General features: G+C 37.7%; 1 protein-coding gene and 1 pseudogene across 1 annotated transcript in view; one reads left to right on the top strand and one right to left on the bottom strand.

Moving 5' to 3' along the window:
* Positions 1-24,969, bottom strand: part of LOC131070454 (uncharacterized) — a 27,032-nt gene extending 2,063 nt beyond the window's left edge. Inside the window, exons 1-3 of the mRNA XM_058006011.2 lie at positions 23,326-24,969; positions 18,178-18,627; positions 10,168-10,465 (exon numbers count right to left, since the gene is read on the bottom strand). Coding sequence (XP_057861994.1) covers positions 10,168-10,465; positions 18,178-18,627; positions 23,326-23,886 — 1,309 coding nt within the window. The 5' untranslated portion in view covers positions 23,887-24,969. The remainder of the gene's footprint in view (positions 1-10,167; positions 10,466-18,177; positions 18,628-23,325) is intronic.
* Positions 355-1,914, top strand: LOC131874642 (small ribosomal subunit protein RACK1-like; annotated as a pseudogene).

Genomic DNA, 24,969 nt, shown 5'->3' with positions numbered 1-24,969 from the left:
TGGATATTAAATGTAGAACATAAAATTCCTGCCACCCTTTAACTATTGGCTAACAAATGGCTTACTAAAACAGGATGGTTGCAGCTTGTATATTAGATTTCTGCACAATTTATAATGAATTGTTTTGGAATACCCCTGGCAGAGGAATGTTGTTGTGTAGCTAGGTCGGATCCCTTCTAGGGCCGACCTAGCGCACAAAATGCCAAGTGGCCTGTCGGCCTTGGCATTTGGATATCTCAGTTGTATGAGTCTAATTTGGGGCAGGCCCTATTTGGGCGAACCACTTGTGTGTAACTTGTGATTAAGTTAAATGTAACTTGCAACTAAGGGAGACTCATATGTAACTTGTAATATATAGGTCTGACCCTATCCTTGGCGCCAAAGTATATGGCCGACTTGAGGTCTATTAGGAGGTATTGATTCATATATATGTAAGGTCATGATTGCATCCATAGACATGAATTCAATAACATGAAGGACATGTAGTGTTCTCGGGGGTGACGATAAGAGCTTATCGTCAATGGTTGGGAAGGCAACAGTTCTGATGTTTGCCTGTGGCTAACGAGCACTATCATAAAATCAACATGGTATCAGAGCGGGTTCCTTCTATAGAGCCTAACTGCTTGAAGGTAGATCCTATGTTTTTGAGGGAGTTCAATACACTCAAGTGAATTACTTCTCTAATCAACAAATTTATCTAAGTATCCAGCGAATGCTTCTAAGAAGTCAGCGAATCCTTCTAAGAGGTCAGCGAATTCTTCTTGAAGTCAGCGAACATCATTTGAAGGACTGTGAACTGGTTTCAAGAGGCAGCAATCATCATTGGAAGATCAGCTTTGATCACTTAAAGGGCAGCAAACAGCAAAATCCATCCTACTATGGCAGATGACCAAAGACACGACCTATGGCATGTTGAGGCGTTGCCTCACAGGTCACTCTCACTTCGTACAGGATGTGGTGATCTCATCAGATGGGCAGTTCGCTCTGTCGGGGTCATGGGACAGTGAGTTGAGGCTCTGGGATCTCAACACTAGCCTCACCACTCGGCGCTTCGTGGGGCACTCCAAGGATGTCCTCAGTGTGGCCTTCTCCATTGACAATCGTCAGATTGTGTCCGCCTCGCGTGACCGCACAATCAAGTTGTGGAACACTCTAGGCGAGTGCAAGTACACCATCTAGGTCGATGTTGGTGGACACTCTAACTGGATTAGCTGTGTTCACTTCAGCCCCTCTACTTCTAACCCCACGATCGTATCGGGGTCCTGGGACCGCACCGTCAAGGTCTAGAACCTCACCAACTGCAAGCTCAAGAACACACTTGTAGGCCACGACGACTATGTGAACATTGTTGCCGTCTCGCCCGACGTCTCACTTTGCGCTAGCGGTGGGAAGGATGGGGTTACTGTGCTCAGGGACCTTGTTGAGGCAAAGAGGCTTTATTCGCTTGATACAGGGGACATCATCTACGCCCTCTGCTTTAGCACCAACAGGTATTGGCTTTGTGCTGCCACGCAGCAGTACGTTAAAGATTTGGGATCTCGAGAGTAAGAGCGTTGTTGCTGATCTTCGTCTCGATTTAATGCCCACCAAGAAATCCTAGGACGAATCAGAGATTGCATTCAAGGAAGGAAGATTGCTTGCATTTCTTCGCAGAGGAAGAATTAGCATTCAGAGGGAGTCTGACATATCGTCAGAAGCAACCTTGGACGAAGAGGTCAGAAGGTTGATATTTGCTTCAGAGGGAGCCTGATTATTTTTTCAGCTTCATAGGGAGCCTAACATTTCAGCTTCAAAGGGAGCTACATCGTCATGAAGATTTGGTTAATGCATTCTTCTATGTGAGGGAGAAGTTCGAGGTGCAATCCCTTGTTAATGAGTTCTTCTCTGTGAGGGAGAAGTTCGAGGTGCAATCCCTTGTTAATGCATTCTTCTCTAGGAGAAGTCTGAGGTTAAAGCCCTCGTTCCACCCTCTGCGAGTAGGTATGGTGGAGATGCATTCTTCTCTGGAAGAAGTTTGAGGTTAGAGCCCTTGTTCCACCCTCTGCAAGTAGGCATGGTGGTAATGCACGCTTCTCTAGGAGAAGGTTGAGGTGAAAGCCCTCTTCCACCCTTTGCGAGTAGGCATGGAGAGCCCACCCTCTGCGAGTAGGTATGGTGGGTATCATGGAAGAAATTCCATGATGTGCTTGTTCACCCTTTGGGAGTAGCTATGGTGAACGAATTATTCATGGGAGTAGCCATGGTGGTAGTCACTATGTGACTTGGTTATTCAGAAGGAATCCTCCCTAGGTAAGAGGGAGTGTTGTTGTGTAGCTAGGTCAGATCCCTTCTAGGGCCGACCTAGTGCACAAAATGCCAAGTGGCCTGTCGGCCTTGGCATTGCATATCTCAGTTGTATGAGTCTAATTTGGGGCAGGCCCTATTTGGGCGAACCACTTGTGTGTAACTTGTGATTAAGTTAAATGTAACTTGCAACTAAGGGAGACTCATATGTAACTTGTAATATATAGGTTTGACCCTATCCTTGGCGCCAAAAGTATATGGCCAACTTGAGGTCTATTAAGAGGTATTGATTCATATATATGTAAGGTCATGGTTGCATCCATAGACATGAATTCAATAACATGAAGGACATGTAGTGTGCTTGGGGGTGACAATAAGAGCTTCTCGTCTATGGTTGGGAAGGCAACAGATCTGATGTTTGCCTGTGGCTAACGAGCACTACCATAAAATCAACAAGGAAGGCACCTGACTCAATGGATATTAAATGTAGAACATAAAATTCTTGCCACCATTTAACTATTGGCTAACAAATGGCTTACTTTAGCAGGATGGTTGCAGCTTATAATTTCTGTATTATAAGCAACGCCTCATTATGTGACCTCAATATTTAAAATCAGAGTATCAAAACTCACCGCGAGTTAGGCGAGTTTCCCGAGTTGGCAAGTTGAGTGAAGCTCGGTGAGTTTTGGTAGCTCGTCTCGCCTGACTCACGAGTCTCACATAACTCGCATGACTCGTGAGTCAGGCGAGTTATGGACAAACTCGCCGAGTCCGAGCCCTAGGACTCGCGTTGCGGTAGGTAGGTCACGTTTTGACTTGCAAAAAACAAAAAAAAAGTTTTTTGACATGTTTTTTTTGTATTTCTTTTTCATTTAACCCTAAAAGGTCTTTAATTGCTAGTTGTGAGAAGAAGAGAGGAAAAGTGAGAGAGAGGAAGGAAAACAAGAGGCAATAGGTTTTGGATATCGACTCCTCTCCGATCACTCTAGCGGAGATCAATCCAAAGTCTGAGTGGATCACTGAGTTTACTGATCCCGTCTTCACTGAGGAGGACCATGAGTGGGTTGACTAGGCAAACAGAGAGGCTGAGGCTGTGGCTATGGCAGAGGAGGAGGATAGAGCATGATCCGGCACAGGCACAACTGATGTTGATCATTGTGGCACCTCACAAGCGGAGACTATGGCTACTTAGTCATCCAGGACCTACCTTAGACGCCTTTGTAGGAGGAAGACAAACTACTCTGAGGCTGAGGCTGAGGATGAGCTAGAGCCTGAGCCATAGACTTGTTTTTGTTTACAATTACATATATGTTTGGGAACATTTGATGTCATGGATTTTATATACATTTGACAACATTTATAACTCTATCTATCTATGTTTTCTATTTCCTTCAGCTACAATTTACATTTCTACGCATGTGATGGATGTATGTTTATGTATGTGATCAAATTAGCTTCTATTTGATGATGTTATAGTGTCTTTAAGCTTTATTCAATAATGGGTGCATGAAACAAGTTTTAAATTGTTAAAAATCTCCAAATTTCAAGGGTTTTTTTTTATTTTGCCGAGTCATTGCCGAGTCATATCCGAGTCACGAGTCGTGTCGGCCTTGCTGAGTCCGAGTCTGGGAACTTTGTTTTAAATGCCTCATTCAGTACATAATTACTTACATTTTCTGCAAAAGAGCTCTCCTGCAGTAGCTTTAATGCATGGGAAATTGATTCTCATGCTTTGATAAATATCGGTTGAACAGTCTGGGAAGCAGGTGCTAATTAACATAAACCAATCATCTGCATCCACACTAGCATTAAGACTTTATCACAATCCTAGAAATTGAAATAGATGATGCAATAAAAAGTTCCATAACAGCACACCAGAGTGAGTGCATCGTTTCCCTCTCTGTAGAGATGAATATCCATCTAGAGAGAGATACATTAAATAGAAAATCTGTCTTACTAATCATCACCTTTTTTCTGGCGGATTGCATGTTATAAAAGCCCCCAGTTATATTAGTAATTACTCTTTATAATTAAACCCAAACTTCCATGATACCCTCATCTTACAAACTCTATTGTTATCAGGACTGCTATCAGCATATTTTTCATTGACTGACTGCCCACATACAAAAAAGAGATTGCATTCGTTATATTAAAGCTGCAGTGTTACTTAATGTGCTACAGCAGTCAGACATCTTATTCTGGAAATAGCGAAGTGAAGGTGTCTCCACAGTTAAACAAAGCTAGACAAATAGCCTAAGTCAATAAGAAAAGCTTCTTTGAGGATGTTTCATACATTGGGCCTCTTCTACATGGCCAAAAACAAAGGTCCTATTATTTGCATCAAGAGTTTAGCGCTGAATTATAACATATTGCAAGTCAGATTCTCATGGAAAAGGTAGGGTTGGGCCATCTCCATTTATTTTTGTTGCATTTCTTCACAGAGTACCACTGATCTATTGCTCCCCTATTATTTTTCAATACTGGGTGCTTTCCACCTTGCATAATGCCTTGCTCATTGAAGAGAATCTGAACATCGAAAACAAAACTAAGCGGGATGCTTTTGAAATAGAAATGAATAAAAAACCCACGAAGAAACATATCAATCACACTTTAAATTGTTGATAATTCCTTCTAAGTTTCTAGCCATTTGATAACAACTTCATGCCACTGAGATTCAAATTTCTGACGGCAAAAATGACAAATGTCAGTATATTGGGGTTTTAGTGTTTTCCTTATTTTTTCACTGGCCATGTTCCCTTGTTGGACTTGCCATATCTAAACCAGTCCCTCAGATTAATTTGTGAGTTTTTCGGTAATTTTCACTTGTGAGTAAGGCAAGTTACTCACAAGGATGAAAAATTCATGAATTTGGCAAGCACTCAGTGAGTCTTATAACCATGCTTAATTTTGCTTTGTTGATACTTGTTGGCAGATTAACCTCCCATATTCAAGAATGGGATAGGCTGGCTTAAGTATCTTGTCAAGAGATATTTTGTTTATCATTGCTTTTCATATTCTCCTTACTCATAGCATCCCCATAATGATCCCCATATCTATTTCCATAGAGGAGTTATCCTTTGATAACCTTCCAAAAACCTCATATTGACCTCATGGCACACAAACAACCTTACTAGGCCTTTTAGACCCTTTAGGAACCCATTTACTGCAAAATCTGTCAAATCAACATCAACAATGATGATCATTTTCACCTGCCTGGCCAACATGTATGGACAATGATGCTCAAACTATTTTTATTGCGGACAATTTTGGAAATGATGATTTTAGGATTTGGAATCATATATATAGGCTTCCTAATGCCATTTTTGAAAGTACAAACAATATATTCTGCTTTATCGTCACACTAGGCATACTAATACGGTAAGGTGCACGCAAGGCCTTGAAGATTCAAGAATAAAAAATACACTAGCAATGTACAACAAATCTTATTGGAGTGTGAAATGTGCCCCAAGAGAGAGCATCTGGCATTAAATATTCTCTTTACTTGTGCCGCCAGCAAGGGCCAAGCTCCAGACTCAATGAATTCACAGCCTCTTCCAATATCTCCACATTATCATCTCATAGCCCTATTCCCATCACATCGTAGACACAAACTACAGATGGATCTTCAAAAATCTCTTTATATGAGAATGAGCCTCCTACCAGTGCAGAGCCAAGGGAGATGCTGTACCCTGAGGCTGCAATCTGGAAGAAATCCTCCAATATCAGGTATGGCTGAATGTAATTTATAAATCACAAATTGTAATTTCTTTTACTGTTTTTAAAATTAATTTTTCACATATTGTACATTACTTTTGCTGTCATCCCACCACCGTCCCCAAAATGCAAAAAAAAAATATTGGTGTCCGTGATTTCTTTCAGGAGATGTATATAGGTGCAGAGAAACTACATATGTAGTCTCCTAATGTCTCGGACACATATTAGTGTTTGGAGACATCCCTATGTGTGTCTTCAAGACATAAATGCACTTCCAATAACGGTGATGAGTACCAAGGGTCATGAGACAAGTCTCTAGGTAGTTATAGTGAAATCAAATGGTAAATATACAAACATTTAGGAGATCTTGTTACAAAAAAGCTAGTTAGCACCTATGCCCGTTAAGATGATTACATGACAAGAATCATTATCTAGGATGGGCCAAATAAGGATTGGACTGAAGGAAATAGTCATAAAGATTCCACCAGTCTCAACTTTTCCAATGAACTTTTAATGTCACTATTCAACTCTTTGTTTTTAGAAACAATTGACAACCCTACAACCTATCTTCAAGACAATCTTTTAAAACTTGAAAAATAGACATTGACGATATAAATTGCAAAACCAATTCTCAATAAGGATTGTCTGTAGAAAATTCTAAATAATTTGCAGAGAGATGAAGGAAAGGTCAGGAAAATGATTGCTTCTTACAGAGCGAATCACCAATTTCCCAAGATACTTAGAATGTCTTAGAGAGACACCATTGCCGATGAAGGTTATTACAACTCCATCTCAGTTACTTCTTCATAGATATAAGTTAACAATGACTTCCAACAAGAAATTGTATCACTCGCCACTGGGCCCTATCTTGATAATGGCAATTTTCAATACATGATTAAGTACATATTGAAGATAATTTGAGAAACTTTGGCATGCATAGCTTTTGATAGTGAAGAAGTCCTGCTTTGCAACAAGATTCAAACAATTATCCAAAACATTGTTGAATACACCAAAAAATTTCTACAATAAGTTTTTAGGAGTATGGAGCTTATCTTGAAATATTTAGCAATGGCAAATGAGGCAAGGGGGGTTGTCTTTTCAAGAGGCGTGTAAGAAGCTCTTGTTAAAAAATATCTTCATCATTGAATTGTAAAGCTGGCAGATTGTGTCAAAGCAAGAAATAAACATATTCATATAATATTCAATAAGAAAAGTCAAAAAGCTGATTAAACAGGTATTAAACAAATCAAGTCCTGCACTGGGAACACTGAATTTGGAGGAATGTGTACAAAAGAGAAAATATTCTTCTGATTTGAGGACTCACCTATTTGTTGGATAGAGTACTTACAAGTTACAGGAACACACCAAGCAACAAATGCCAAATTGATGCATCTAGGCAACCTCAGGATTCTGTGGTAACAGACAAAACCATATTTTCTGCAATCAGTTGCAAATCAAACATTAAAGATAGAGCAGTGTTACTAGAGGACTTTTTTATGGTTTGAAGTGAAATTCTGATCATAACTAAGCTCAAGATTGTTTGCTTTGATGCTTTACTTTTTGTGACATTATCATTCTATTTGAGTTTTGCACATATCATCCCATTTGGTTTTGGGAATTGCCTCAGGATGAAACAGTCAAATTTGTTTGGCAGACAGCTATGGAGTGTCTTAGTTTCTTAGTGTCAACTAGCCTTGGATACCACAAATTTAACACAGATGAACATTTAGTGGCAGTTCATGCTTGGCATACAATTTGACATGCTTTAATGATTGGAATAAGAGGTTGAAATCCTGACAACCACCTTTGATTGGTCTCTCCCCTATTGTAGCCCTCTATTAAATATTCACGATTCACAGTGGTAATTTGTACCAAGTATTTGTATGTTTCCGGGGGAGTTATAATGCATCCAATCATCTGGGGAGTTATAACTAAGCTCAAGATCGTTTGCCTTGATGCTTTACTTTTTGTGACATTATCATTCTATTTGAGTTTTGCACATATCATCCCATTTGGTTTTGGGAATTGCCTCAGGATGAAACAAACAAATTTGTTTCGCAGACAGCTATGGAGTGTCTTAGTGTCAACTAGCCTTGGATACCACAAATTTAACACAGATGAACATTTAGTGGCAGTTCATGCTTGTCATACACTTTGACACACTTTAATGATTGGAATAAGAGGGTGAAATCCCGACAACCACCTCTGGTTGGCCTCTCCCCTATTGTAGCCCTCTATTAAATATTCATGATTCACAGTGTTAATTTGTACCAAGTATTTGTATGTTTCCAGGGGAGTTATAATTCATCCTATCATCTCTTTTCAGTCATAAATATGTTCACGTCAGGCACAATAGGTATGGTTGTTGTTTCCTTTGCGCAACAGTTTCAAACTGTTACTATGATATTTTCTTGTAAAGTATTCAAAAAAATAGACACATCAAATTTCCTTTTCCAATTTTTTTATTCCCACCATGAGCTCCCTCTTACGTTATTATTTTCTAAATCATCCTACCAAGCAACTTAGTGAAGCCTAGAGGGAGTGCAACAAGTAATCATTATGATATGCCAATTTTGTAAGCTTAGACCCTGATTGCAGCCTCTTATCATATCATTGGTGCAATAGTTATGATGGTTGTTTCCTTTCCACAACAGTTTCAATCTGTTAGTATGAATTTTTCATGTAACGTATATAAAAAAATAGACACATCAAATTTCTTTTTCCAATTTTGTTATTCCCACCATGAGCTCCCTCTTACATTATTTTTTAAATCATCCTACCAAGCGACTTAGTGAAGCCTCAGGGGAGTGCTACAAGTAATTATAATGATATGCCAATTTCCTAAGCTTAGGCCCTGATTGCAGCCTCTTGGTCCCTACTCTATCCTTATAGGGCCATCTCAATTGGCTTGAGAAACCTACCCACATTTGGAATTAGATTTGTAAAATGCAGACATATTTTTTTTACATGAAAAACTAGGGTAGGATACAACATCAGTAATCTTCATCCATGAAAGATCTCATGCATACAGGACAAATTTCTAGTCTCTGATTTTTTTTGCTCTTATATATATATGCGAACGAAACCTAGACTGTTATGTACTAGATGAAAATCTAGAATGATAATTTGTGATGTTAGACATGAAGCACTTTGTATGACACGATCCTCAATTTTACAATCAAAATTCCTCAAATTGGTTGAATTAAAATAAAGGTTGTTGAGAGTCTTTAGGGGGAGGCAAGGTTAAAAGTTAATATTGATTATGAATGCCTAAGTAGAAGTCTAATTATCATTTATACATAGATATGGCTGGTATTCTGTCATGCGAAGGAGATTTCGAGGTTGTGAAAATTCAAAATACAAACTTGCAAGGAAGCATCCAACTTTTGAGCCCAAAGGTATTTGAGCTATGATAACTTTCTAGATTTATAAAATTGGTAGCCAGCTTTAACTTCTATATTATAGCTAACACAAATGCCATGCAACATGGCAAAAAGTTAGACCAATAGCATCATAGGTAACCTTTATATCATCACACTTTGAATACCAAATAGGGCATTCTCAAATGATGGCATAGCTAACTCGACATTTGAAGAGATTATTAAAGCTCAATGGAGGTTAAAAACTGAAAGAACAGAAAAGAAAAGTAAAATTTAAATGCTTTTGAATGTATATTTTTCTTTAAAAGTGTGTAAACATATTACAATGATGTCAAAAGATACAAATTTAAAAAAGAACAGAATTGGTGCAGGATGACAAGACCTGTTTGAAACCAAAACATCATCTTAGAGAAAATCCTTCCAAGGCTCAAATAAGCAGTAATGTAGAAGATAACAAAAAGAGAGAAGCACGTATCAAGCTTAAGAATCCACACGAAAAAAGATTAGCATATGCTTAACGAAAACAGAAGAGTAAATCAGATCGACAATTTATTCAATTTATTGGACTTAAAATAAGTCCAATAAGAGCCCCCAGAAAATTTATTCTGTTGAACAAGATAAACAGTGAGTGGATCCACACCAAACCAAAGGAACAGTGTCATTGAAGGAGTAATATTGAGGCATAGAATATGCTAGAAAAAAACTGAAAGTGAACAAGAATAAACAATAGTTATATTCTCAAACTCAAATTGTAGATACTCAGCAGAAGTAGTTCAACATGTAAACTCACCAAAAGCCTGTCTCTCCTCATAAGAAGGAAATTCATCTTTTGAGGGAATAATATTGCAAATATTTCCAACTGATTCTAGATCACTTGCATATTCACTTGGTGAGAGGGACATGTCGTCAACAGCTAAAGCAAGTGATTCAGTCATGTTTTCGGTATCTGAATCAGACGTGTATGATTGACAGGTCACCAAAGCATGCCACTGACTAGCCATAGACACAATTCTCTGGGCTCTGTGGGTGATCCTTGCAGCTCCATGTAAACAGAGCACAAATCCTGTAACTTGAACTGCCGCACAAACCTGCAGTTCAAAAAGAACAAATAAGGAAGTGGTACTAATGTTGTATGAAATTATGACATGTACACAAATGACGGAAGGAAACTAGTCTTCTTTTCATCAAGAAAATAAGCAAATATGAATGATTATAAAGAAACTTTGCATGTTTTATGGTAGCTCTCCATGTCACCAGTATGATGAAGTATCTCTGAAGATTATGTAGAAAAGCTGCTTGGTAGACTAAAATTAAGATTACCATCTCAAGCATGCAATGTAATATGATAACTACCAACAATTTTTAGATGCAACCTGATGGCTGATACCAGAATAAAACATTCAAATCTTTACAAGGAGCACTAAAGGGTTCTTTTCAAATTGATGAGAACAATAACAAGGTTTTAAAATATATCACTTAGTTGCACTAATTGATCTGGATGCTAAGTCCTCATCCATGCAAATTCTCTCTCTTCAAGTGGGCACCATATACAGTGCCACAATCCAACATCATTGCCAATATTGGTCAAATCCATTTCAGTTGATACCAAACTTGAACAAGTTTGTTTGTTATCTTTTATGTTTCCTTCCAATACCAAGCCTATTCAGTTCTGATGATTGCTTTCTTAGCTGACGCCCATATTCTCCACTCCATTGGACACAACACCAATTATAACCATTTTAAATATTTGTATTTTTGAATCATACATACTATAAATTTGCATGAACCTTAGTGGGGAATGTTTTCGTTGATTTGTATAGACCATTCACATACACTATGAAGTCAATCTACATACCCCTGCACCTCAAAGTTGGTAGATTGGCAACACAAAGCAGTGGCAGCATTTGGCCTGTCGTTACCAGATTCACCAGTTACCCAGCAAGCCCTGGTTCAGGCAGACCCAAATGAGGCCTGCAGACCCATTTCAAAATTCAACGAGTTCAGCTGAGTCTAAGCCAATTTTTTTTTTTTTTAATTCATGTTTTTGAATATTTTTATGTTTTACCTTTTTGAAAAGTGTTAAGCCTATTCTTGAGTCTGAGTCAAATATCAGTTTTCTGACTCCAAGTCTTGTAACTATGGCTCAGCCTATGTGGCATCATACAGTGATTTGCAGTATAATCTAAAGCCATGGATGAAAGGGGGCATATCTAACAATCATGTCCCTAAGTTTTGCAAATCTGTTGATACATTAAATATGCCATTGCAATATGATAGTGATGGCATAGAAGAATACAAAGAAGTTATATGTAAAATAGTATTAGAGTGTGTTGTGCAAACTAGACAGCACATGGTAGCATTGTCATAAATACATATATAGAATGAGAAGTTGGAATAAGAAATACCCGTGTACTGGAGCATATATGTGGAAATGTCTGAATTATAAGTTGGCATAAACACTTCCAACATGAGCCAACATTTGTTTTCCTTGTCAAGATCTTGGATAAGTAATACCTAGAGGAAAGCATCCACCACAGTTCTGGAATCTACACTAATAAAGATTGAAGAACGGTGGAAAATCATTTAAAGAAAGTTTTTAAGAAAGAAGCAAAGAACGAGGAAAACATATATCTGTTCTTAAGGGCAAATTTATTTGATCCCACAACAATGAGTTCTACTGCTCATTTTCATATATCATGTGGCCATGGATGCTGAGAGGAGCGGCTATTCCCTAATTGTAAGAAACTTATTTCAGGGGCTAGGCACCTAAGGGAAGGTGCACCATATAAAGGGAGGATCCAATAAGGTAGAGTAAATGATGAGGTAGACCGGTTATTATGGTTGGGATAAATACAAATATTAAGAGACTAATAATAGGGTAGGGTATGTCAAAAGTCAAGTTATGAGTAACAGGTAGCAAATGAAAAAAGAGCAGCGGAAAAGAGTGAATGAGAAGTGAGTTAGGAAGAGCTTCAAAGAGGAGAGATTGATAGAGGAAGTGAGAAGAGAAAAGAAGCGAGAGGAAATTTGAGTGAATAAGCTAAGAACGATGGCTGATTCGGCACACAATAGAGAAGGTGAAACTAACAAAAAGTCCAAAGCTTTAAAATAAATTACTTGGTAAAAACATAACTAATGGGTTATGTTGAGAAAATTCAGAAGCCCCACAAAATTTATCAAGGGTAGAAAGACTGCAAGACAAAGCAAAAGATAACATTAACAAAAAGTTTATTTTTTTGAAGATGATGTGCCCATTAAATGGGGTAAGAGGAGAAAAGTAAGGACGATTATGATGAACAGGGAATAAGTTCAGAGAAGAGAGGGTGTTAAGACAACTAAGGAAAGTGATGAGAGAGGATGTCATTATTAGATAAGATAGAAATAGTAGGGGAGAAGAAGCGGAAGTTGAGAGAGTAACAGTTGGAAGAAATGAAGAAAGTAATCAGGAGAAAAATTATAAGTTAATGATGCATCAAAAGAATATAGAGACAATAAGCAGAAATTTGAAGATAACCAATAAGAGGGTAATCTTGTAGAGGATAATGAAGGATTAGAGGATAATATTTAGATTAGTTAGAAGAGAAAACAAGCAGATAGTATGAGGTAGTGGTGTATATAGAGAGATGAGTATGGTGAAGAAGAGGAAGGAAACAGGAGTCACAAAGGAAAAAAAATGTTTAAATAGAAATAAAGTGGAAGGAAACATGAAATACTGTGATGACCCATAAACCCCTAACTATAGAAAAAAAAATTAAGTACACAAACCACCTGATCCACGTGTCAATCCCTGTGCCAATCGATGCCAATTAAGAATAGCCCAAGGTTAGAGATGAAGCATTTAAATTTAAAGAGAGATGAAAGAGATTAGAACCAAAAACAAGAGAAACAAGAAGTGTGTCCAAAAATTATCACAAGCATCAGAAAGAACTAATGGATAGAAGAGTGTGCAAATGATTTTGATAGCATGTTTGGAAAGGATTTATTTTACATATAAGACCCATGGGATAAGGGCAAAAACCACCCTCTAGTAAGAAAAAGAAGTGAAAAAGAAGTTATGTAAATGAAACTGCAGCAATGGAATCCTAAATAACAGCACAAGAGGGAACAACAAAAGATCCAGTACTCCATCTAACAGAACAAGCGATACATGTATGAAACAGCAATTGTTTCTAAGAGATATAAGGATATAAAATAACATTTATTCATTTTATAGAATCTGTAGGATTTTTAATACCAAAATAAAGATAGTCGACTACTTGGGAACATTAAGATACAAGGTATTAAGGTATTAATACGATATCTCATAGTAAGCCCAAACCAAAGATTGGCATGGCCAAAGTTGGAACAAGCATTCAAAAATGGCAATCACTACCTAGGAGTACCGAGTATCTATAGGAAATTGGAGGACCCATTGCATATTTCTTATTTCCCATAGGCCAAGGCATAAAATTATGGAAATAATTTAATAATAATATTTCAAAGATCATACTTATATCAAAGATTGCTACCAGAAATTTGTAAGTGCTTTTGCAGCCTTTACATGTATATCATCATTGCTGATATTATATTCAGAATATTTGGTTGATATTGCATTGATAAATTGCCTTAGGTTTCAATTCATTATATCAAATTTCTTGTTAGATCTAGAAAAGTTTATGTTATCAGTATTGTATGTTGTTATTTAGCATTTTGCTATTACTCCATTACTGCATCAAAATCACCAAAAAGATCTGAGATTGTTAAAAAAATATTAGAGAAAGTCATTACAGTGGTATCAAAGCATTATCTTGCTAGCTTGCAGAGTTAGAGTTAACATTTTTAATGCAGCCCAATGATAGAGAAATGCGATTTTATTAGAGTGAGCAAAGAAAATTACAGGATCAAGGTGAAGAGAGAAATGGGGCATAAAAGTAAGAAGGTTCCAACAAATGAAGAAAACGTTAACATTCAATATAATGCCACCATCAGTATGAGTCAGGGCTAACAACAGATAAAAATTTATAACGGAACTGTTACAAACAATGTAGAATTTAAATACTCCAAGACCTTCCCAAAGCCCTACAGGTGAGGAAAGTGTTATTGCTGCTACGAATAACAAAACAATTGTGGGTTCTGCATCTAAGCCTTTCTAGCCTAAGTTCTTATAGAGAGAAGCAGAAATTGAAGAAGAGGAACAACAAAATTAGGAGGGAAACAACTTTTTAGCCTACTTTGATGAATACGAGGCTCTTGGACCAGCATTTCATGCAAAAATGTCTCACTGATTTTCTCAATCTAAAAATAAAAATTGGGCAAAAGAATGAGAGGAGGTAAAATGTAAATCAATCTCGTATAGTTTTACAGCTCAAATTGGGTAAGTTGACCATTCCCTCTAATGATGGGTCAAACAAATGTACAGCTAGTGTTTGAGTTCAAAAGTTTGATACATACTTTTTCCTCAACCTCATGTTCAGAATAGCTATTAAATTTGCTACCTTAAATCTAAAAGGAATAGCTCACTAGTGGTGGTACCGTGGATTGGTTACTCAAGGACACAATTTTAATAGTTCATATAATGAATCCATCCAACGGCTTATTGATAGGTTAGATAGGTAGGAGCCTAAGATTCATTTTGGAGAATTGGCTCAATTGAGACAATAGACAACTAAGTGGCAAAATTTCAAAGATGTCAATTATGGTTTCTAATGTCTCCAAAAGGAAACTTATTGTTATTTTCATGGATGGTTTAACTAAGCCTCTTAAAGGTTGGGTTAAGGTTTTTGACTTATTATCTTTGTAAGAAGCCATTGAAAGGGCTTTAACTTTGGAAACATTTGTACCTAAAAGCAAATTCTACCCTAAGATACTACAAGTGGTACAACAAAAGAAGCCATTTCAGAAGAACATATTTCATAAGAAAGAAATACCTTAAAGAACAAGCAAAGAGGAAGAAACCAAGAATGAACTAAGAAGAAAGAAATTGTGCTTCTCTTGAAAGGAGCCATGGGTACTAAGACATCTTGGTAAGGGACAAACACATTACATAGAGGTAGTTTCAGATGAAGAATTAGAAACAAAGGAATATGAACCTGAAATGAAGGCAAATGAATCAAAACTTGAAAGTAAACATGTAAAAGAATCTTCAAGAAGCATCCTTGCCACCATTTCTGGTGCTCTTAGATATCATCCTTTTACAGTTTGCAGAGTTCTGCAATGGTAAAAAGTTACAATTCTAATTGATAGTGGAGCAACCCACAAATTTATAAATGAAGGATTGGTTATACAAAAGGGGATTGGAAATACAGGACTTTGACTTGGGACATCAGCAATGGGTGCCTAGCAGGTTTTTGGCATGATTCATGGCTAGGAAACCGCCCTTCAATTAATATGCCAAATCTAGAGGAGGGCAAACAACTTTCTTTAAGCTTCTTCGAGGAGCAAAGTCTATGATTACTAGACTTTGTTGGATGAGGATGGTCAATTTCAAAGGTCCTAAAAATCAAGGATGTAAAAATCATTAAAAAAATCGAGCAAATAGCGATTTATCGCTATTCATTTGCGCCCAAACGATTAAATCTTAAAATAAATCGCGTCCGATTTATTCCCAAAAAATCCTGATTCGAATTCAATAAAAATTGCGATTTAAATGCAGAAAATCGGCATTAAAAAAATGCATTAAACATAAAGTCGCGAACCCTCAAATGTCACGCGAAATGAAAGCAAAAAGGTTTTTTTTAGCCGGAACATGACCTCCCTTCTACCCAACACCAGAACACGCTCTACCTGCGACTTCCAACACTCGACACTTCCAGGTTTGGTTATCAACAGGGTTTTTGACCAATATGCATTCCTTTAGTAAGGTTGCAGTCGTGGGCACTTGTGGCCAAACCTTCTAGTCAAGGGTGTAAAGAAACTAGACAATTCCCACACTAATCCATTAGAAAAGCAATGCAATAAGTTATAGAATGACAAAATATTTAATAGAGAAACAATGCATATACAATATATGCCCTGGGAAATCCCTTTTAGGAAAGAGCACTCAATTTATATTTAATACCTACATTTAATATTTGACCAATGATATATTTTAAGAAATTAATACTTACATTTAGAATATTTTAAGAAATTATATATTTTCAAATGTTCGATAATTTTGCCGATTTTTTCCCGATTCCCGATTTTAAAAAAAATTTCGGCCAAAAGATTTATTGCCGATTAAGATATTTACATCTTTGCTAGAAATACTTGGGTAATTTGCCTTTTCCGAAAGATCAAAAATGTTTTTTGTCATCCTATATGAGTGCAATCCGTGTTCCCAATTTTTCAAGGGAGGATTGTTTGTGATGGAACAAAACCCGTTTGGCTCCTACAAAGTCAAGAAAGGATATAATTTGTCATATACCAATCATTTCTTACCAATGAGATTGATATAGTGTAAAGAAGCCCCCTAAAAAAGCAATACTTTTGCATGGCTTGTCTTGTTGAACAAAACTTTACTTATACTAACCTAATGAAAAGAGGCTTCTACAAGTCCTCTAGATGTGCTTTGTATGAATCAGCAAATGAATTGGTGGATCATATGTTGCTTCATTGTATGTATCCATTAAATCTATGGAGTAAACTTTGGGAATAAAGGAAGTTCTTTTTGTGACACCAGCTGTAGTTAGAATGCATGTATGCTAACCTGTAGATCAACAAATTTGAAAATGCTACGGAATATTACCTATGCTTCCCCAAACAGGGGCGATAGCGGACAATGGGACTGTTTCTGGTGCAAGGGTACTTTAGTGCTAGTTTTTAGGGGACGACTGTTAAAAAATAATGAAATTTTAAAAAATATAGAGAATTTCCAAATTTCATATCAAATATTGATAAAGCATTCATCACAGACATTATAGAAGTTTAATACATAGCATCACACTTTAATTGAGATTTCACGTGAGAATCGACAAACAAATTAACAAAATTCAAATGCTTTCATTGTCAATGTGCATAGATATTATATAAGAATTATAACAAAAATGCCCAAAGGCTCTAAATTTCAACTATGAAATGACATAAACATAGAACTGAGAAAATATATGGCTTTCCCTAAATAGCAGATGCAACTGATAGGTCTAAATCAAAATCAGAAATGGAAAATAGAAAGTATTAAAATCCATTTGAACATGGTCAGTTGGAAGGTTACTAAGGCTAGAGATGGAAATTGAGGAAAACAACAGTTTGTTTAGCAAGGACAATATATTCATTGAGACTCGAAACACAAGATTCATAAAAAGAATGCTATCTTGTTGGCCAATGGATTGAGAACGAAAGAAAAAAATGCTATCTTGTTGGCCAATGGGTTGAGAACAAAAGAAGAAATAATCTATATTAATGTCAATGAATAATCAAAATAGATCAATACAACTAAAAAAACTACAATCAGTTATAAAACAAGTACCACTGTAAAAAGGCCAACAAAAGATTAACAGAGCAACCTATAGTGGCTAAACTCCAATCCAAAAGACATAGCACAAGTAGCCTTGCAAAGGAAGGAGCCTTCAAAGATGCTGTAATTTCTAATCCTGAGTCAAGGCAATAAATTTCTAACGTGTACCTCATTACTAACCAAGATCCCTTGGATCTTGTAACCTGCATTCCTCCTACAACCACCAAACAATATTTACTGATCACATATTACCATAAAATACGAGGGTTGGAAAATACAGCAAAACTAGTTTTTGTGACACTTTAACACTATCTTGTGCAAATTATTCCTATTAGAGTTGCAAACAATAATTCAAAACAATCTGCTTTTGAAAAGAAAGTAGCTTATTACCACCAAGTTCCCAGCTTTGGGCAAGCTGATACTTATTGACGAAGCTGTTGCTATAAAAAGTGATACAAATTGACTGACAGTGATTGCAACCAATGAAGAGAGGATGAAGATGCGAAATCTGTGGCTAATAGTGAAAAGCTGCTGACGAATGTTCATATGCTCCTTCAAGATGATTGAAACATCAGACACACCTTTGAAAAGCTTACTATAGTCCTCAAACCGACTAAGCATGAGAGAGCACATAAGCCGAAATAGAACGCAGATAATAAGGAACAGACTCATCCGGTAGAGCCATGAGAGCAAGACAGTCCCACACAAGATAATTCGGATAAAAATCGTATCCTCAATAAATAGTAATTTAACTGAAACTTGTGTAAACCACCAGATTTGACAGATAATCTCAGCAATGAAACAGGGAAGGAGAATCCTCACAACTAGTGACACAGCAACCTGCTCACACAGCAACATCAGAAGTTACAATTCATTATCTCTGAAGAACAAGAACGAATTCATAAAGACATAAAGAAAGAGAGCTCTTGTGATTTGATTGCATATATTGATAGCAAAGATGGTTTCCTGTATAGAACTTATTTGAATTCATGAAGCACTCACTGTCAATAACCTGGCCATAAATGCTCAAAGACATTATAACTGATGATTTGTCCAAAAGACTACAATTTCATGAACCATAACAGTTGCAGTGTACCCAGAAAAACAATAAAAATGCATCTTATCAAACGAATTAACTTCCAGCAAAGGATGATGGGATGGCTCTGCGACCGTGACATTTGGGTACTGTGGCCTGTGCTAGGACCGTTTGGCTGTAGCATTGCCTGAGCGTAGGTTCTGATTGACTGAGGGAAGGCATTAAACGATTTATTTTTGCTGTTCGTGGGGTGGGGTGGAGTTTTGGCTGCAGATGGTTGGGGGTTTTGTTGCAGGTGCTTGGAGGTTTTTTCTTTGCATTCTATGGCTCCGGGGTAGTGTAGTGTGCTGGTTCTGGTTGGACAGGAGCAGATCCTTTGTTTGTGGGTGGTTTTTTGGGGATTTTTTCCCTGAGTGTTGTTTTTTAAGGTTTGGTGGGTGGGGTTTCTTGGGCTCTGTTTTTTTCTTCATTGGGCTTGCATGGCTCTACATGGAGGTTCTACACTAAAACAGAACCTTCCCTTTAAAGTTGTGGTGTTAGGGGGTATTTCTTCCCCCATTATGCAAGAAAATTCAAGTATTAGATTGAATAATACCACTATTGGGGAAAATGCTTCTCTTAATGGTGGTTTTCGACCTTCGAAGTTGAATGGTTGTCTGGCTAGAAGTGAACAGAGGCCAGTGCTTGTGATTCAACTGGAGACTGTAGAAGTGGATGTCAATTACTTGTCCACTCATGCCTTGATTTGCAAGTTTATGGGTATACGAGTTTCTCTACCCTTTCTGGAATCATGGGCTCGTTGCACATGGAACTCGGAAGGTGAAATGGAGTTAAAGATGGTTGCAAACAGTTATTGGTGTTTTTTTTGAGCATCTTAGATAGAAATAGAGCTTTTGAAGGGGAGCCTTATTTTTACAATAAGTCAGGCTCTTTATTAAGTTGTGGCATGTTGGATTTAACCCTACGAAGGAGCTGCCTTCAAGGGTTCTAGTATGGGTGTGGCTTATGTGGTTCTCGATGGAGTTTTACATTTTCCACTCGATGGTGTTCTTACTTGGTAAACCAATGGGCTTGTCACAACAAACTATGGACATAAAGGTAATCACTTATGCCTGTGGTTTGTATTGAAATAGATTTGAGCAAGCCCCTACCAGATTCTATGTAGATTAAGTTGGGATCCAAAGGCTCTCAGGATGTTAGTTAAAGTAAGGGAACCCCACCTGTTTTGGGATTACAGCAAAAAACTCTCAAAAAGGGTGCTCCTGAGAAGCCTCCTAAAGTGGGTAGGAAGAAAGATCCGGAAAAGGTGAAGTTAATTGGTGAGCCCTTGGTTGAGTATGGTTTAGTAAAGACCATAGATTCACATGTCGTCCATCTCGGAAATGATTGTCCTCTCATGGAGTGTAAGAGGGTTGAATAACATCCCTAGACAAAAGGCTATTTGTGAATTGATTGGATCTCATTCTCCTAATGTAGTCTTCTTTCAGGAAACTAAGTTATCGGTTGATGGTATGATAAATAGGGCTTCCAAGATTTGAGCTCACAATCATTGTTAGCGCATTAGGGCTCGGGGCAGTTTAAGGGCTATGGCTTTCTTTTGGGATCCACGTAAGCTAGTCCCACTTTGGTGGGTTTCTAGTAGGTATTCTATTTCTATGGTTGTTGCAAGTTGTGAATCTGGTGAGAATCTTCTTTTCATTAATGTTTATGCTCCAACTATTCTCATGGGAGGATCCTTGTTTTGGTCTCATATTAGATATGTTTGCTCTTTCGCCCCTCTTTGCCCTTGGATTTTGACTGGGGATTTTAATGCAGTTTCAAGTTTGGATGAGAAAAGAGGTGGCAATATCAGGCTTGATTCTTCTACGGGGCTTCTGAAGGACAATATTGAGTTCTTGAGGTAGTAGATGTTAAACATACCAATGACGTGTTTACTTGGAATAATAGAAGATGTGGAGGGGAGGCTATAGTTGAGAGGTTAAATAGATTTTTGGTGTCTTGTTATTGAATGAGAGATAATTGGATGACTAGCTCTAAGATTTTAGATTGGAGAGGATCTGACCATTGGTCAATCAAGTTTTCTACAGCTCAATTCTGAGTCAAAAAATCCCTCTTTCAGGTTCCAACTTATGTGGCTTTGGGACCCTTCCCTTCATGACCTTATGTTGGAATGGTGGCATGTTGGAAAGCCTTCTTATGGTACTGCAATGTATTCTTTTGTCAAGCAATTGCAATTTGTCAAGTATAAGATTAAAAGGTGGAATAGGTAGTGTTTTGGCAATATTTTCTGGATGAAGGTGAATGCTTAATCTCGGGTGGATGCTATTACTTACCAAACTCGAGATCAAGGCTTATCGAAAGATTTGTATAGAGAGGAGGCTGTTGCAGTGAAGGAGTTAGAGGAATATGAGCTTCGTCAAGAGATCTATTGGAAGCAGAAGTCATGAGTTGATTGCTCCAAGAAGGTGAAAAGAACAATAAGTTCTTTCATAACTTAGTGAAAGAAGATATGGGAATTTCATTACTTCTCTCATATCCTTAAAGGGAGCTCAACTTTCTTCCTTCAGGGATTTTGCACAAGAGGCCACTAGATTCTTTGCAGCTTTGTTTGTTGAGGACTCTAACCCTGTAAGTGTGGAAGAGGGTCTTGTGATGGATTGTATTCCCCCTATTGTTTCTAATGAGATGAATGAAGACCTTCTTAGACCTATCTCTTTATTTGAAGTTGAAGAAATTGTAAATGGAATGAAGAAGGTAAAGCTCCAAGTCCGGATGGCTTTCCTATAGAATTTTACCAAAAATTTTGGGAGATAATTAAGTTAGACCTCTTGGAGGTGGCACAGGAATCTCACAGAAGCAAACAAATGCTAAGGGCCATGAGTGCTAGATTCCTTGCTCTCATTCCTAAAAAGGAAGGAGTTAACTCTTTGGACTTCTTTCGTCCAATTGCTCTGTGTAATACGATTTATAAAATAATCACTAGGTTGATTGCAGAAAGGCTTAAGCCATGGCTGAGTAAATAAGTTTGTGAAGAGCAAGGAGGTTTTGTTGTTGGGAGGCAAATTCTTGATGGGATTATCATAGCAACGAAAGCTATTCATTTTATGGCAACTTCCAAGGAGAAGGCAATGTTCATAAAATTGGAAATGACCAAAGCTTATGACAGAGTCAAATGGACCTTCCTACAAAAAGTGCTTGCAGCCTTTGGTTTTGGTAGTGAGTGGATCAATTGAGTTATGAGTTGCATCACCTCCTCTTCTTTTTGTTGTTCTTATCAATAGTGAGCCTACAAAATTATTTGAAGCTTCTAGAGGTCTTTAGCAAGGTGATCCCCTCTCCCCCTACCTGTTTATTTTAATGGCAAAAGGACTGAAAAGATTTATTATGTCTCGTGTAAGGCAAGGATTGATTTAGAATTGGAATTGGGGTTGTGGACTACCTCCTTATTCTCTTCTTCAATTTGTGGATGACATGGCTTTGTGGGTGTTGCCAAAACTATTCAGGCAACTAACTTTAGAAAGACTCTGGATATTTATTTGGCCGCTTTAGGGCAAAAGACTAATGAAGATAAATCCTTTATCTTCTTCGTTAATACTCATTAAGGCCAGGATTGCTAGGATTTTGAGGTTTCAAGTTCTTGAGGATTTTGAGGATTTTGGCATCTGGCATTGGTGGGCAAACAAATTCTTGGTCTAAGGGACTCTTTGGAGTCAATTTCCTTTACTTACATTTCTTGGGAGTGGAATAAGGCAGATGACTGTTTGGCTAAGTTGGCTTTGAGCAATTGGATGGATCGAATGTTGGGGAATAGGGTCACTTGTCCCCAGACTGTGCTTAAACATTGGATTAGATTATTGCGGTTAACATGATTGGTTAGTTTTGGCCCTTTTTGGGGCACCTTTTGGTTGGAGCTTCTTGTTTTGCTCTCTTTGCTGGGCTGGTTGCCCCTCGGTTGTGTACTTATCTTTCTGATTCAATAAATTTCTACCCCTTTTTCCAAAAACAAAAAAAATTAACTTCCAACAAAAGACCGGCAATTGGATCAGAGGATGGAGGATGGAGAGTGCTATAGAAAATAAAGTTTAAGACTGGCAAAAAAATATAAAGACTGAAACCATTATAGAGTGTGAAAGAATACAAATTTGATACACTTGGTTAGCTTTGCAATACACAAATTTGATGGACAAATATATAAAAACTGAAACCGTTGTAGACTCTGAAAGAAATACAAATTTGATACCCTTCGTTTCCTTTGCAATATACAAAGAATGGCATCTAAAGATCTACCGATTCTGAAATGCAAAGGTCAAACTGTAATGGCAATATTTAAAAGATATACCATGAATCACCTTGGAATAACGAATAGCTGTAAACTTGTCTTTCAATTATATCTGAATATCACGGAACCCATATAACCTCAAAAAATACAAATCAGACAGAAGAAAGAGAGAGAAAACAACGAGACAAATGTTACCTATGGTAAGAAGGTAAAGAGATCTTACGGTGAGCTCCCTTTTGAAAATGATTTGAACTTTTTCTGATTGACGTTCAATTTTATCCAGGAACAATAGTTTTTGTAATCCATGCTGCTTAAGATTGTGAGAGAGGAACAAGAAAGAAATGGCCGCTAAGGAAGACTCCGATATTTGAACGACTGCATTGAGCTGAATCTGTTCGGTATCAGAGCTGCTGTAAGTAACACAGAGAACTAATACGGTAGGAACTATTACGGTGAAAAAGGAAAATAACATCCAAGAAGCAATTAAACTTGCAGCGCACGAGTCATAAAGGCCAAAACAAGCCAATGCCATTTTGAATCTGTGTAGACCGTCTCGATAAATGTTTTGAAGCCTTCTGTAATCCATTTCGACATTACTGGTAGAATGGTGTGACCTCCTCCTTACAATTCCATCTTCCTCTGAAGTCCGCTTTATCAAGCTTGCACCTGCACATGCACTGGCACTATCCTCACTCCTACACGACCCGCTATTATCATTGATCAGCAGGGATTGGGATTGGGATTCTTCATTTTCTTCACATATGCCAATGTCAATACAGTCCATAAGAAGACAAAACTATAATATATGAAACTAGAACCAGGAAGCAATGAAGGACCGAAGAGGACTAATTGCAGTTACCCCAAATGTTTTCCCCCTCTCTTATGCTAAAATTTCATGATGCCCACCGGGTCATGAGTTCAATCCATGCTCAGTTACAACTAGATTCACATTCTTTTTAATTTGATTTTGATTGGGGGAAAGCTCAGAGCTCAAACACTTGCACCCTTATTCGAACCTCTACCTGCCCAACAAGAGGATTTTCCTTACCCAAATAGGCGTTGACTCAGAGAACCAGGATATGGACGATCCGTCTACCTCCAATCCATGGAGTCTAGTGCAAACTATGCAGCTACTGATAGAAGGAGGCAGTCCTTCCATAGGATGCTTTCTTTCAAAGTCTAAATCTCTGTATATCCCCACAGCCCTGTGCTTTAATAATCTCCAGACCATAAATTAATAAGTAATGTTGAATTGGGGGAAAGTAATATAACGTTCTTTCTCCTCAAGTCTCGAAATAGATCAGCAGGCGTCAGTGTGTATCATTTAAATTGGCAGCCGGCTGTCGATATTCACAATCAACAGGAAATAAAGCCTACCGTGACAAAAAAATACCATAAATTTCGAGCAAATCTCAGCCACGAGAAACATAGTAAACCCAAATAAAAAAGCGTCGTCATTTTGTCACGACTGTCCAGAAAGGGACTCTCCCATGAAGCGGCCAGTGATCAGAAACCAAAAAAACGCTGAAGTTCGAATTCTGTTCCGTATATTCTCTACTGCAATTCCCTGCGGATTTCCGACAAAAGGGTAGTCCTTACATGAACGTATTGTTTGTCTGTTTGTGGAGAAAGAAAACGCTTATACCCGCAGATCCTGGGAAGATTTAGTCGACAATTTGACAAGCGCAGGGGTACCCATTGATTCTGTCTATTCTCATACGCAATACCCAGCACGTCAGGTTAGATATGGAGTGGGAGGTCCTCAAGATTAAGACACTATGGAATTTTATTAGTTAAAAATATTCGCCATGGCCCGGTTGTTAAGTTGTCTGTAAAAAAAAGGCTATGGAGACAATTACCGTCTGGA

This window comes from Cryptomeria japonica, chromosome 3 (genome assembly GCF_030272615.1).
Source record: "Cryptomeria japonica chromosome 3, Sugi_1.0, whole genome shotgun sequence".
In the NCBI taxonomy this organism is placed as follows: Eukaryota; Viridiplantae; Streptophyta; class Pinopsida; order Cupressales; family Cupressaceae; genus Cryptomeria; species Cryptomeria japonica.
Note: the sequence above shows the minus strand (reverse complement) of the source record. Positions and strands in the feature narration are given on the sequence as shown.